The sequence below is a fragment of the Choristoneura fumiferana genome, chromosome 7 (genome assembly GCF_025370935.1).
Source record: "Choristoneura fumiferana chromosome 7, NRCan_CFum_1, whole genome shotgun sequence".
Taxonomy (NCBI): domain Eukaryota; kingdom Metazoa; phylum Arthropoda; class Insecta; order Lepidoptera; family Tortricidae; genus Choristoneura; species Choristoneura fumiferana.
The window spans coordinates 4,077,873-4,091,397 of record NC_133478.1 but is presented as its reverse complement, the minus strand read 5'-3'; the positions used below and the strand labels follow the sequence as shown (position 1 = coordinate 4,091,397).

The 13,525-nt window shown below is 40.5% G+C and overlaps 1 protein-coding gene across 1 annotated transcript in view; it reads right to left on the bottom strand.

Annotated features, from left to right (window-relative positions):
• Positions 1 to 7,337: 7,337 nt before the first annotated feature.
• The window catches only part of LOC141429898 (uncharacterized), a 10,750-nt gene continuing 4,562 nt past the window's right edge, over positions 7,338 to 13,525 (bottom strand). Inside the window, exons 2-6 of the mRNA XM_074090455.1 lie at positions 12,180 to 12,239; positions 11,377 to 11,680; positions 10,181 to 10,442; positions 9,171 to 9,341; positions 7,338 to 7,829 (exon numbers count right to left, since the gene is read on the bottom strand). Coding sequence (XP_073946556.1) covers positions 9,195 to 9,341; positions 10,181 to 10,442; positions 11,377 to 11,680; positions 12,180 to 12,239 — 773 coding nt within the window. The 3' untranslated portion in view covers positions 7,338 to 7,829; positions 9,171 to 9,194. The remainder of the gene's footprint in view (positions 7,830 to 9,170; positions 9,342 to 10,180; positions 10,443 to 11,376; positions 11,681 to 12,179; positions 12,240 to 13,525) is intronic.

Sequence of the window (13,525 nt, the reverse complement as noted above, 5' to 3'; positions counted from 1 at the left end):
ACAGTTTTTAGGGTTCCGGAGCCAAAATGGAAAAAACGGAACCCTTATAGTTTCGTCAAGTCTGTCTGTCTGTCTGTCTGTCTGTCTGTCCGTCCGTATGTCACAGGCATTTTACTCGAAAACTTTAAGATGTATATCAATGAAATTTGGAGTACAGATGTATTGTCAAAGCCGCTATTTAGTTTTGTAGTTAAATTACAAAAATAAATATTTATAGGGGGGCACTCCATACACGTAACAGAAATGTTTGTTTTTTTTTAGTTGCATCAACGTGCTCATATTGAAGAAAAGATAGTAAGGTTTCTCAAAAACTTTTTTGATTGAGTGAAGATTTCCGGAAATAGCAAAGCTCGCTCCCAAAGTAGCAAAAATGGTGTCCCCCCCCCCCCTCTTGTACACCGTTTGTCCAAAAAATATGGAAAGGTAACGCACGAAAATTGGTTTCAACATGATCGGATATACCGTTTTTGAGTTATTGCCGAAAAACTGCGCTTCTCAACAAAAGGACGTAAGTGCCGTGAAGATACGCTCTTTTTCTGGTAATAAATTTTAAGACTGTAGTAAGTATTTTTAATGTGTTATAACGCACATATATTATTGTTTTTTTGTAATGGCTACGGAACCCTATCTTGAACGTGTCCGACACGCTCTTGGCTGGAAGTAGCCTGCATAGTGTCAAAGTAGCTGCGGGCAAAGACCTCCCCTCCTGACCTCCACAACGCCCGCTCTGACGTTTTCAATAAATATATTTTTTCTGAAAATCATATAAGTAGTACTTCGTTTACTATTGCCTCTGTCTGCGAAGAATTTATTGGGAGAATATTCCGGGATAAAAACTATCCCATGTCCATAAATAATTAATGTCCATCCCAAGATTAAACTAGTTATCTCCATACTTACCAACCAAATTTCATCTTAATCGGTTCAGTGGTTTAAGAGAAAGACAGATAGAGTTACTTTAAACTATGATAACATATTTTAAAGTAAGACACTACAATATAAATTTTTTGAACAACTGAATTCAATAAGTTTACACACAGATAAAGTGCAGGGTACAATGTAGGTCTTATCGCTTAAAAGCGATCTCTTCCAGACAAACATTTAAGCCCTATTTAGACTGCTATAACTTGCATGCAAGTTCACTACATTGCTGTATTTGTTGATCAACTGAATTTATTATCCCATAAGAAGTTACGACATGCACAATGTAATGCATTGTAGGTATGCAAGTTTAAAAAACCAATACAAGATAAGGATACTTGACATCTTACATGCTGACATAAATTAATATAACGCGAGAATATCGAAACAAATAGCCATACAGGTAGGCTACGTGTAATTATTGTGTGGTAAGTATAAAAACACAAATACTGTTACTTGTGACATATTTATGCGGAAATACATTTCGATCTCGCGAGAATATCGAAACTACCTATGTGTTATTCCAGACGTACATTATTTATTATGTTATGAACACAAAAAAAATGCAAAAATCTCATCCAAATCTGTGCAGCTGTTTCGGCGTATTTTTTTTATAAAATTAATAGAATAGAATAGAAATATTTATTCTCTTTTTCACTAAAATACATTAGTTATACAATTTAACAAAAAAAAAACTAGTTCATTGAGCTTTCTTTCTTAGATATTGTTCCAAGAAGAAGGCGAATCGGCTTACTTTTATTTTAACCTAATTATAAACTGAAATAGGTACCTATAGGTAGATATACTTTTGGCACGGGTAGGTACTTGTCTATTATCTATTCTGCGGCATGGGTGCTGCTGCGCATTCTAGATAAATGAAATAAGATAGTTTCTAACTAACCACGTTCCTATTTTGATAAATTTAAGTCAGTTTTTAGCACACAATCTCATATTCCGTCTCATTTAGGGTTGGCACCGGGCCTGCCGGTTTTTCAGAATAACAATTTTGTACCACGCGCCATATAAATCTGCCTAAAAGTTCATTACTTAATACTCAGTTTTGACGCATTTTCGAGATACAAATTTTAATGCGACGTATTTACGTTACTCCCGGATTGTGTTCGAACCGCTTAACGGTATAGTGCCTATTCATCTATTGGAATTATACCTTTATAGTTTTTGTGGTACTAGTCGTGGCAATAAACTTTTAGGCCAAGTTAGACGGCGGAAGGTAGTAAACTTAGACGTAAGAGAGTACTTAGCAGGTATGATAACGGTAGAGAAAAATAAATCGTTTTCAAGTTAATATTTTTTGTTCATCTTTAAGCATAATGGTGTGGATTAATAATAGTTAGGAGTTAAGTACCGAAAGAGTACAATTTCGGTTTTCTATGAAAATTTTATCATGGCACTTCTTTATTTTACCGTATAATAAGCGAATTTATAAGAACGGAAGTGATTGTAATTCGTAATTGATTTGATTCAGGCTTTATTTCTTAGGTAGGTCTATTTAACCTTACTTCCATGTTGATTTACGACGTGGTGCGTGGCCGCTGGCCGGTGATTAACAAGGTATGCTGCAAAAAAAAAATTAATGAACGTGGCTGGCGCGGCGTTTGCAAAATGGCGTTTCATATTATTTATATTAAATACAAAAAATACAAATATTAATATTTTTATTCAAAGCAATAAAGAGTAAAAAAATGCATTATTACCTACATAGTATCGTCTTCGTTGGATAACTAAGCATAGTTTAGTTTACTAATACAATGAACTATTATGAACATATTATTATGGACATAAGTTCATAATAGTTCATTATTAGCTTTGTATTATTAGCACATGTAGAAGAACGATTGTGGCAGCCCTGACGCGTGAGTCGAAACAAACTGACAGAGATGTGCATTATCCGGAATGTTTGCCGCCGCAGACAGTCTGGCGGGCGCCGGACCGGCCGCCCACTGGTAAGTAACCGGCACACGTTTACGCAATAACTACATACCGATATGAGTAATAAGTAATGACAATTAAAATACCAGATGCCCGCACAAATTAACAAGGTAACACCAAGGTAACACCGCACAAGGTAACACCACGTAACACACACTTATATCGCAGACACTGCGTCCGAATATTCAATTAGCTACCTAAGAGAATAGATGAGTTGCCCCGTAATAATTTTAGATTATTAAAATTATTTCAATGGCTTAAGGATGGCTTAATGACCTCCTGTATTTTCTTCAATCAAATAATAATTTATTATTGAATAAACACAGACAAAATTATCCCGCTGGGTGAATCGCAACAAGCTTATTTCTTTACCAATTTAATTTTGGCTTTGTCTCGCAGACCAAGACAGCTGCATACCTCAGCGACGCAGCCGGCGCCGCGGTGTCTCCGGGCATCGATCGCACGCACCGCGCCACGCGCCAGATACATCGCGCGACAGTGTCCCTAGAACCAGGGTTGTCGCTAGAGTCAGGGCTGTCGTTAGAGTGCCGCGGCTATCGCTAGAGCCACTGCCGTCGCTAAAGCCACGAATGCCACTACATCTGGACGGTCGTCAGAACCATGACTATTGCTAGAGCTAGGGCAGTTGCTAGAGCCAGGGCTGTCGTTAGAAACGAGGCTGTCGCTAGAGTCGGTGCTGTTGCTAGAGCCGGTGACATCCCTTCTTATATATACATATCTTAGCAACACGGCCGGTGCCGTGGTGTCTCCACACGTGCTGGATACATCGCGCGACTCTGTGTCGGTGTCGCTAGAGCTAGAGCTGTTGCTATAGACGGGGCTGTCGCTAGAGCTAGTGACATCTACATATCTAAACAACGCGTCTCCTGGCATCGATCGTACGCACCACGTCATGTGCCCGATACATTCATCGCGCGACACTGTCTGTGTTGCTAGAGCCAGGACTGTCGCTAGAACTTGATTTGTCGCTATAGCCGGCGTTATCGCTAGAGCCAGGTAGGGTTGTCGCTGGAGCCAGAGTTCAAAATTCAAATAATTTATTCTGTAAATAGGCCGCAATATGCACTTTTACACGTCTTCTTTTTAAACTACCAGCGCTTTCGGAAATACCATTATTGCCATGGTTGTCGCTTAAGCCGTGTTATGGCTAGAGCCACGGCAGTCGCTAAAGACACGTCTGTCACTAGATCTGGAATGGAGCAAGAGCCAGAATATATCTATTCTTAAAACGTCTAAAGTAACAAGAAGCCCATTCAGACTCAGTAGTACTTATCACAGAATAAATGCTATAGATTATATGTATTCATGACATTTGCTAGTATTTAACCGAGCATTAGTTTTCGGTTTCCATTTCGGAGAATTTCTAAAGTTAAAATGAAGGCAAGTTTAAAAATTATATACTTGAATTGCCAATATTGCCATCGAATAGTTTCGGTTTTGGTTGCAAATACTAGTTTCGGTCGGATACTGATTTATAATTACCCATGTTTAAGAATGTATGAAAATGTGACAACCCTATAAATACCTAGATAAAGCGAGTGAATTTACGCACACTATTCATAATTACTGCATTCGCCTACACTACTTTATTACTTATTCTGTGCCTACACTACAACAACATTTTATTAACGTGTCATAATATTTAATGGATGTCGTGGAGTGGCTCAGTCACCAAATGGTTGTTACGAATGAATTAATTAATAATATTATTTTTTCTAGAGCTACCCTAACTACCAACTAATCGTGCCTATTAGGTACTTAAGACAAGTGCAAGTAAATCGTGTTTAAAAATTATACACTACAATATCCCTCAAACAAACTTTCGGTTTCGGACGAAACTGAAATACAAAACCTAAATTTCGGTTACGTACGAATACTACTTAGTGTCGATTGGACTTTATTTTTACCTAATTTAAAAAAAAAACTTTTTCAGCACACTTGCTCTTAAACAGTGTCGTAACATGCAGGCTACCTTGGTTGCAACCCCCCAAATAAAACCCTCGACCTTAATGTGCTTGTCATGAAACCCGTGGTCGGTAAATGAGTCATTGCGCGTGCACATTTTCTTGTCATGAAGCCAAGGTCGGTAAATGAGTCAGCGCCCGTTCTGATGGCGCTGCGCGAGCTGCTGCAGGACTACATGGACCACATGCACACGCACGCTGCGGCGCATGCCGAGGGAGGGGGAGGGCGACGCTGCCAAGAGCACAGCCTAAGGTATCGCCAATATTTGGAACAATTATATATTTTCTTTTACAAATATAAAATTTTACTTGCAAATGTGATGAAAAACATTGTATGTCGCACGGGCGGTACTAGAATTACGAACATCGACTCATTAAAGCCCTCAGTCTTCGACTTCGGGCTTCTAATAGACTCGTACTATTTATTCAGATCAATTCTGCAGACTTTTACAACTTACGTTTCTTAAGTCGTTTGAACAAAAAATTACTTCACTGAATAGACAGGAAAGCCGTTGCATCCACTCCTACGTTGGCCTTAGTACTTAAACTATTTCTGTTATATCTACCTAGTACAGTCAGCATCAAAAGTAGCTGGTTACTTTTGTACTGTGTCGTTTTACAACCACGTACTAGCGCCATACAAGATTGACAAACTTGTTAATGTGACAGAGTAAAAACCGGCCAAGAGCGTGTCGAACACGCCCAGAATAGGGTTCCATAGCCATTACAAAAAAAGTAGGGTTCCATAGCCATTACGAAAAAAAAAGTAATATTTTTCTAAGGATTTCGTATTTTATGCGGAATCTTCCAAGTTTGGGTATATTTTGTACCTTAGGCTGCTATTAACTCTTTAACTACTAATAATTCTCAAGCAAACTTAGCCGTTATGGTTGGTTGGTTGGTGGTTGGCCGTTGGTTGGCATTAGGTTGTTTTTTTTCACGCTCGATTTTAATGAAAATTTGCACTTTAAAATTGAATATTTTGCAAACAAATCACTGAATCGAAAAACCGTTTTAGCAACCCCCTAATGATTTTAAAATACCTATCCAACGATACCCCACACTAAAAGGTTGGATGAGAAAAAAATCACCCCCACTTTACGTCTGTGCTCCCATAGACGTAAAGTGGGTTGGTTATCGAATAGAAAAACAATTTTTAAGCTACCTTTAAAAATAACAAAGTTATAAAGGTTTGAAATTCAAGATTAGACAGAGAAAGACATACTGGCATGTGACGTCACACGCCAGTACCGCCATACTTGCTGCATAGAGAAAAGCGTTTGAGAAAGAGACAGGTATATAGATTTTTCAAAAAATCACTATAAATGTAATTTTCAACCGATTTAAATTTTCTCTTCGCTAAACACTATCTGTATATCTATATTTACATAATAATATTAAGATATGGCAAAATCAGGACTTGTCAAATACCGTATTGGTTAATCAACCATAAACCAATAGCACTTTTACCAACAGCATCAAAAATATTTGAAAAATGTATGTCGAATCATGTTTATTACTTTTTAGAGAAATATAACCTATTAAATAAAAACCAGTATGGATTTAGGAGACGCCACTCAACGTCTTTAGCAGTTTTCCAATATACATATACGAAGCATCCTAAGTCATATAAATGACATATCATATAGCTCTCTGGCTCTTGTTAGACATGACAAAAGCATACGACAAAGTGTCCCATGAAATATTACTTAGTAAATTATATGGCATAGGAATACACGGTCTCGCCCACAATTGGTTTAATTAAATCCTACCTCCAGAATCAGAAACAATGCGTACAAATAGAACATATTGATGAAGAATCCGCAAATATCAAGACCAAGATCAAGTATTGTTTCTCAGGCACATCGTGATATGCCTGGCCAACTTTTAGGCATATCATGAAATGACGCCAGCTTAGACTACTAACCGTACCTTCTTGTATCTATATATTACAAGCCGCTCTTTTTGTTCACACTCACTCACTCACTTTTATTTCAACTAAGGAAAGACAAGGAAAACACTAGAGCGAAGTAGGTATAGGAATAAATTATTATTACCAAAGACTAACCTACAGATGTGTAAGAAGAACCCCCATTATAAATGTATTTTAATTAGTAATACAATCCCCAATGCAATACTCGGTTAAGGACTTTCTTAATGATGCTAGTTTATAACGTAATTTAATTAAATTTTAGTGAAGCTATGATTCTACGACAATGTTAAATATTTGTTTAGTTTTTAAGCTATTGTATGCCCTTCCAGGGCGTAATGTCCTGACTTATTCATATTTTATAACATCCTGTTTAAATAATTTGACTTTACAATTATTCAATAAATATTATCAAAATATAATAAAGTAATTTTCTAATAAATGTGGTTTATATAATATCTGTTTAAAAAATAAAATAATAAAAATATCTGACCCTTTTATCTAAATATGTGGGTTATGTTTAAAAAAGGTCACAAATAAAAGAAGTCGTAATAATTATGAAAAAGTTGATTTATTATTATAATTATAATAATTATTATAATACAGTTTACAATAATTACAAGCGATCACCAAAACGGTGAAAGAAAACGGCGTATTAAATTATTTAGGGTGTCTACGCACGAGGCGGGCGGGCGCCGCGCGGCCGCGCCGCGTGGCGTCGCATCACGGCGCGTGCCGGCCCGCGCGCACGGGAAAGCCTTTGACTTATATCTGTAGGTATCTGTATAGGGAAGCTATGTAACATGATAGGGAACTGCGAAGCATGCGCGCGCACCAGCGACCCGCGCGGCGCAGCGCGACCCGCGCGTAGACGGCCATTTTTATTCGATTTTAGGATATAGTCTTTCGAACGCGAGGAACAAAATATTACACAAGTCGAGAATATTAATCATAATCGGATTCGAGCGGCAGAAGCGCGACGGGCGGCGCGGGCGCAGCGCAGGCGACGGCTATGTACACACGCCAACACACGGTTACACCATCTGGAAATAAATATTATTATGAACTTTTTTTAATCATCAGTTTGAAGACGTCAACTGTTAAACAAGTGTCACCCATCCCGGTGAACGTCATCGTCATAGTGAACGACCACAAATCGGAATCTAAGTAAGTAAATAAATTTCTCTTAATAGTTTCTTTAGAGAGATACTCGTATGTAGATAGAAGATTTATTTGCATAGAATATGTAGTTACATCAAATGTATTTTATGATAATCTAGCAGATGCGGTTTTAAACAGAAGCCCTTTTCATAGGAATAATGTGAAAGAACTCGGGAGTTTAAGCGGCGATTACATTGAGTCGTTCACCTAACGCGGTCGCCGAACTTGTCAAACTTCTTAGGTGTCTTATACTACCATGTTCTTTTACACTTTTGCGGTCGCCGCATGCAGCATTCGGCGAACGACTTAGTGTAATTGCCGCTTTACTTTCCTTCCGATTGTTGCGGATATGCCATGATAATACAATAAACTTCAGAGAAAAAATCAGGGCAGCAAGAAGTCCATAAGCCATTGGGTAGACGAAGTGTTGTCGATATGGTATGATTTTACTTCTGGAACCCACTAAATGACTCACACTATCGGTATAGGTACAGAAAGTTTACGGACAGTTACAATCTTCTCGACTACCATCTTATCACGTTATGCTTGGCGATGTCGGAGGCGCCAAAGTAGATGAGAGATAGTGCGGAGAACTCTTCTTCCCCACTGCTCAACTAAATTGCTCAACTAGTTGAGCAGTTGAGCAGTAGAACATAGTTTGTGTTACCGAACATGTTATGCTCTATAGCATCTCATAATTGTTCGCTTCTTCCCCACTGCACAACTATATTTACCGCCGTAGACTTAATTCACCTGGGTTAATTCATCTAGGTGAATTAAGTATACTATTTAGCATATTAAGTACCTTTAGGTGATTTGAGGAGAATTAAGTACAAGAAACATGTTTGCATCGCCCGAAGGGCTAAAACCAAACAAAAGCAGGAGCTCCGCGTTAGCGAAGTTCCATCGACTTCTGTGTCGATTAAAATTGGGGAAAAAAATAATTATGAAAATAACATTCAGTAAAAATAAAAAGCATTTTTTCATTTAAAGTATTTAAAAAGTAATTAATAACTTACTTTATGCAGTTGAGCAATATAGTTGAGCAGTGGGGAGGATGGTTTAGTTGATCAGTGGGTCGTACATAATGTTCCCTTAACCACTGCTCAACTATTCATATTAGAGCAATTTCCAGTTGAGCGGTTGGTATTACCCATTGCTCAACTTTAAGCAGTTGAGCAAACTAGTTGAGCAGTGGGGGAGTAGCGTAATGTTAGACTCACAGTGTTGGTGCCGGTACAGAGAGGCTACGGGCAGTCACACTCCTCGACCACCATCTCGGGCAGGTCGCGCTTGACGATGTTGGAGTCTGCGCCGAAGTAGATGAGGGATAGCGCTGAGAAGCGCACCGGCGCGCAGCACGCCGCACGCTCCAGTCGCGCCGCCTCCACCACCTGCGCGTCCATTACACCTTATCATGCCATGACCGCAATAGGAACGGGTCATCAGGGCTACTACGAAACTCGAAGTTCGTGTTCCCTCTGACACTTATGCTATTTAATACGAGAGCGAGAAGGATGGTACGATACGAACTTCGAGTATCGAGTTTCATAGTAGCCCTGCTGGAACGAAATGTATACGGCGACGGTTGGTTAGGAAACCTGCTAGTGGGCATAGTCTCATACTTTTCAGTACCTACAACATTAAAGTGGAGAGGAGTATTTAACAGACAATAAAATAAAAATAAGGCAAGGCAGACCGCGGATTGCAAGCGCAGCGTAGGACGTCCACCAACCAGATGGACGGTTGATTTGGTTAAAGCCGCGAGTTCAGATGCAGGCCGCTGCCATCCGAAGCGACTGGAGGTCTATGGGGGAGGCCAATGTCCAACAGTGGACGCCCTACGGCTGAGATGATGATGATGATGAAGCGTTGACTGCAGCTTCTCAAACTGCCAACATCTATCGACATCTATCGACGCCGAATCGGTTTTTGCCGACCAAAAAACATTATGTGCACGCAATAAGAGCGAAAAACACGTCTTTTCGTCGGTAATAGTAGATTATTGTCGTGGCCTGGAAGTAGGCAATTGCTGGCTGAGTATGAGAATTAAATGGAAGAGCTTACGAGTCCGTTTAACTAATACGAAGCCAGTAATTGCTATTCCAGCCGAGACTAATATAAAGCTTTTCTCAAAAATAGTGAAGGAAAAAAACTAAATTAGAATAAACCTTTTCTCAACAAAATATACCTATAATGATGATGATGAAGGCAAATAATTTGTAATAGTTACCTGCGAGTGGTAATTAAGGAAAGGTGCACAAGCACCGCGGCAATAGTTCGCGTAGTAGCCCTCCGGCGCGACGATCCAGTCGTCCCAGCCGAGCGCTCGGAAGCTCACGTAGTACGTCTGCCGGCAGCAGCGGCCGTTGGAGTTGGCGTCGCAGTCGAGCGCGCGGCGGCGGCGCGTCGCGGGCGCCGCTAGTCGCAGCCGCAGCAGCGGCCGCGCCGCCTGCCCGCCGCCCAGCCGCAGCCGCACCCGCCCCGTGCAGCCGCTGCGGCACACAACCAATGCTTAGGATACGTACGCACTATGCGGTTAGCCGCGCAGTTTTATAGGTGAACCACTGTGAGACTAAGCCCGACCTATTGAAGAACTTTTTTTTTTCGAAGGGAAGAGAGGGCGAGCTGCCAGATGAGCCGCCCGGTATTGTAGCAGCCTTATCACAATAAACGTTCCTTGATGAAAACAATCAAGGTATCTTTTTCAAGCAATAGTCTGAAGAGGGACGGGGAGGGACAGCGCGGTTAGCCGCATAGTGTATTCTTGCACTTATACCATTTTGACTCATGTGCTTAGGCACTCCAAATACGATCTTCTGTAACTAATAATGATGGGCAAAGTGGCTGGAAAAAGAGCCTGTTGGTTGTAGAAAGAAGCCGTGGTTGCATAATTTCCAGGAATGATAAGAGCAGAATTATAACTGCCACGGATTTATTAAACCTCGCCAACATTGAGATTTGTATGCTGAGCTGACTGCCAACCTAGTTGGATAGGCACAATGAGAAGAAAATTACTTAAGTCTCATGGTTCTGTGGTAGAAGAATAACAGTATAGCAATAGTTGCACTTGGCTTAGGTAAGTGGGAATTTTTCTAAATGAGGCTAAACCAAATACGGTAGGACACCGCCTCGAGACCCTATGGGCATAACGGTGATACTTTTTATGCTTGAAGATGGAACTAGACACTATTATACTCTTTAATTTAATTCAACGTTGGCCATAGAGTAGTTGCATTGCAGTTATATCTAGGAGAACACAGAACATCCTAGAAATGCGTCTTACCGTAATCCCAGATCTGTCGAGCAATAACCCTGCTCCATGGAGTTTAACATATTAAGTAGTCTTTCTTTAGTCGTATTTGACGTTCTTTGTGTAGTTGCTGCTTGGTAAATAGAAGTGCGAGCACACAGCAGCAGAGCACTCACCCGGTGCAGTCGAGCAGCAGCCGCAACGGCTGGCGCGCGCCGGCGGCAGCCCAGCGGCGCGCGGCGGCCGTCACGTCCAGCCGCTGCCAGCTGCCGTGGGGCTGCAGCCGCGCCACGCCGGCCATCTCCCCGACGCTGCCGTTGCCAACGGCGAACGCCCATAGCGTGTAGCGCAGGTGCCGCGCCCGCGTCGCCGTCTCCGCGAGCACCAGCAGCTCCGCTGACGCTACGGCGATGCTGTCGCCGTCTCTCTCCTCTTGGCCCAGCCGGAACTCGATGAGCCGCTGGCCGTTCAGGGTTTCACCTGCGAGCGAACGCTCCTTTTGAAAGACTCCACGCCACGAGCTACGAAACACGTGCTTTCCTTTCCGTAAGGTCTATCCTGTTTCATGTCGATAATGAACAATTAAGTTTTATAAAATCAACTTGAAACATGACTTACCTTACTAAAAGAAGTCCTTATGCTATTTTCCCTATGGTCCCTACGGTCCCTACCTAAAGCGAAATGATCCATCGAAGAGTGCAGCGGACGTGATGAGGTGTAGGACGGGAAGGGTGCAGCGTACACGCGGTGGACGCCCTTGGCTGTAGGCTGCACTTGCCTGGTCTCCACACTCGCTCGGCTTAGCTTAGCTGCGCGAACGAGCACGGCGATTCAAGCTCGCGTTGGCCACGCGTACGTCTGCTTTACTTAATAAAATCAGGAGTGGAACTGTTTTAAATAATTGAACAGGTAACATCACAGCCGCGTACACAGGACTGTTTGACTGTGGAATATTTAAAGAAAAATTGTGGTGAAATACTGATCCATCGAGTCGCTGGCTCCGCGTATTGTAGCTGCGTGGAGCTGGTCACCTCGGAACCTGTTGAAGGAAATCACTATTCAATTTCAATGATTACTTATTTAGCACAAAACTTATATGCATGAGTTTGTATATTGTCAACTTGACATGTTTAAAGTAAATGCAAACAAGGTAAAACGACATGCATCGGTTAACTACGTAGTCCATCTCGGGCCAATTTAACGTGACGTATATTGTATTTATAAGAATATTCTCTATATTCTTTTCCGAAAAAAAAATAGCCTATTTCTCAACCATTTTAGTATAAAAAATCACTTTAATTAGTTGACATTGAGTAAAATTAAAGTAGGAAGGAATAATCGAATAAATACTTATATCGTCATGTTAACTTATTAGTAAGCTTTAGACGCATAACATTATAAAGCAATACATCGGATACTCATTCAAATGTACTATATGAATGGGTGAATGTTGCCCGGAAGTAACGTGTTTCCAGCAGAGAGATCAAAAGGTCCGTGTGCATGTATCGACCATAGCCGGTCAAGTCGTTTGATCAGCCACTACATTTGTTACGTCGTTTTCTAATTATAACCTAAAATTATAAACAACAATTAAGCGAACAATAGCACGATTCAGCAATACATTCCTCTGCTGGCACCGTACTTTGGAACACTTTGGGAATCCGAGATAAAATCGATTAAATGCCATTTGAACAATACTATCGCTTCTACTCGTGCAATTTGAAGAAATGTCGAAGTTATAGTCAGGAACCGAAACCTTCACAACTTTTACCATGAAATTACTATGAATATATCTTAACAATAAGCTATTTTTTCTACCAGTTTGAAAACCCAGTTCAAATTTAAAGGAAATCATTGCCAAAGATTAAACACTCTCGTAACTTGTTTTGTCAGACCAGCAGCATCGCAAATTTTTATTTTTACTGCTTACACTATTTGCGTCCCAAAGTTCACGGAATACTTTATCAAAGCAAATATTCTCTCCATTTCTGAAATAGAAGGAATAGAACCAGTCAAAAATATACATCGTCTGATCATACATATGAAACAGTGGTAAATCTGAGATCCCACGCAGTTCACGTGTAATGTCTAAATAGGCGACACTTATCCTCCAGCGCTTGACCTTTATATACGTTTAATATTTTGGCAAATACTTTTATTAACCTCATTCCGTTAGGAGGAAATCCATATTGGTCTTATAGTTTGCGGATGGTTCTTGGAAAGGTAATCTTTCACTGGAAGTTTGCCTGTTTATTTGGCAAACTTTTCCATGTATTCTAAACTTTATGTTACTTATTTAATTTGTATTTTTATTTTTTAGATTCT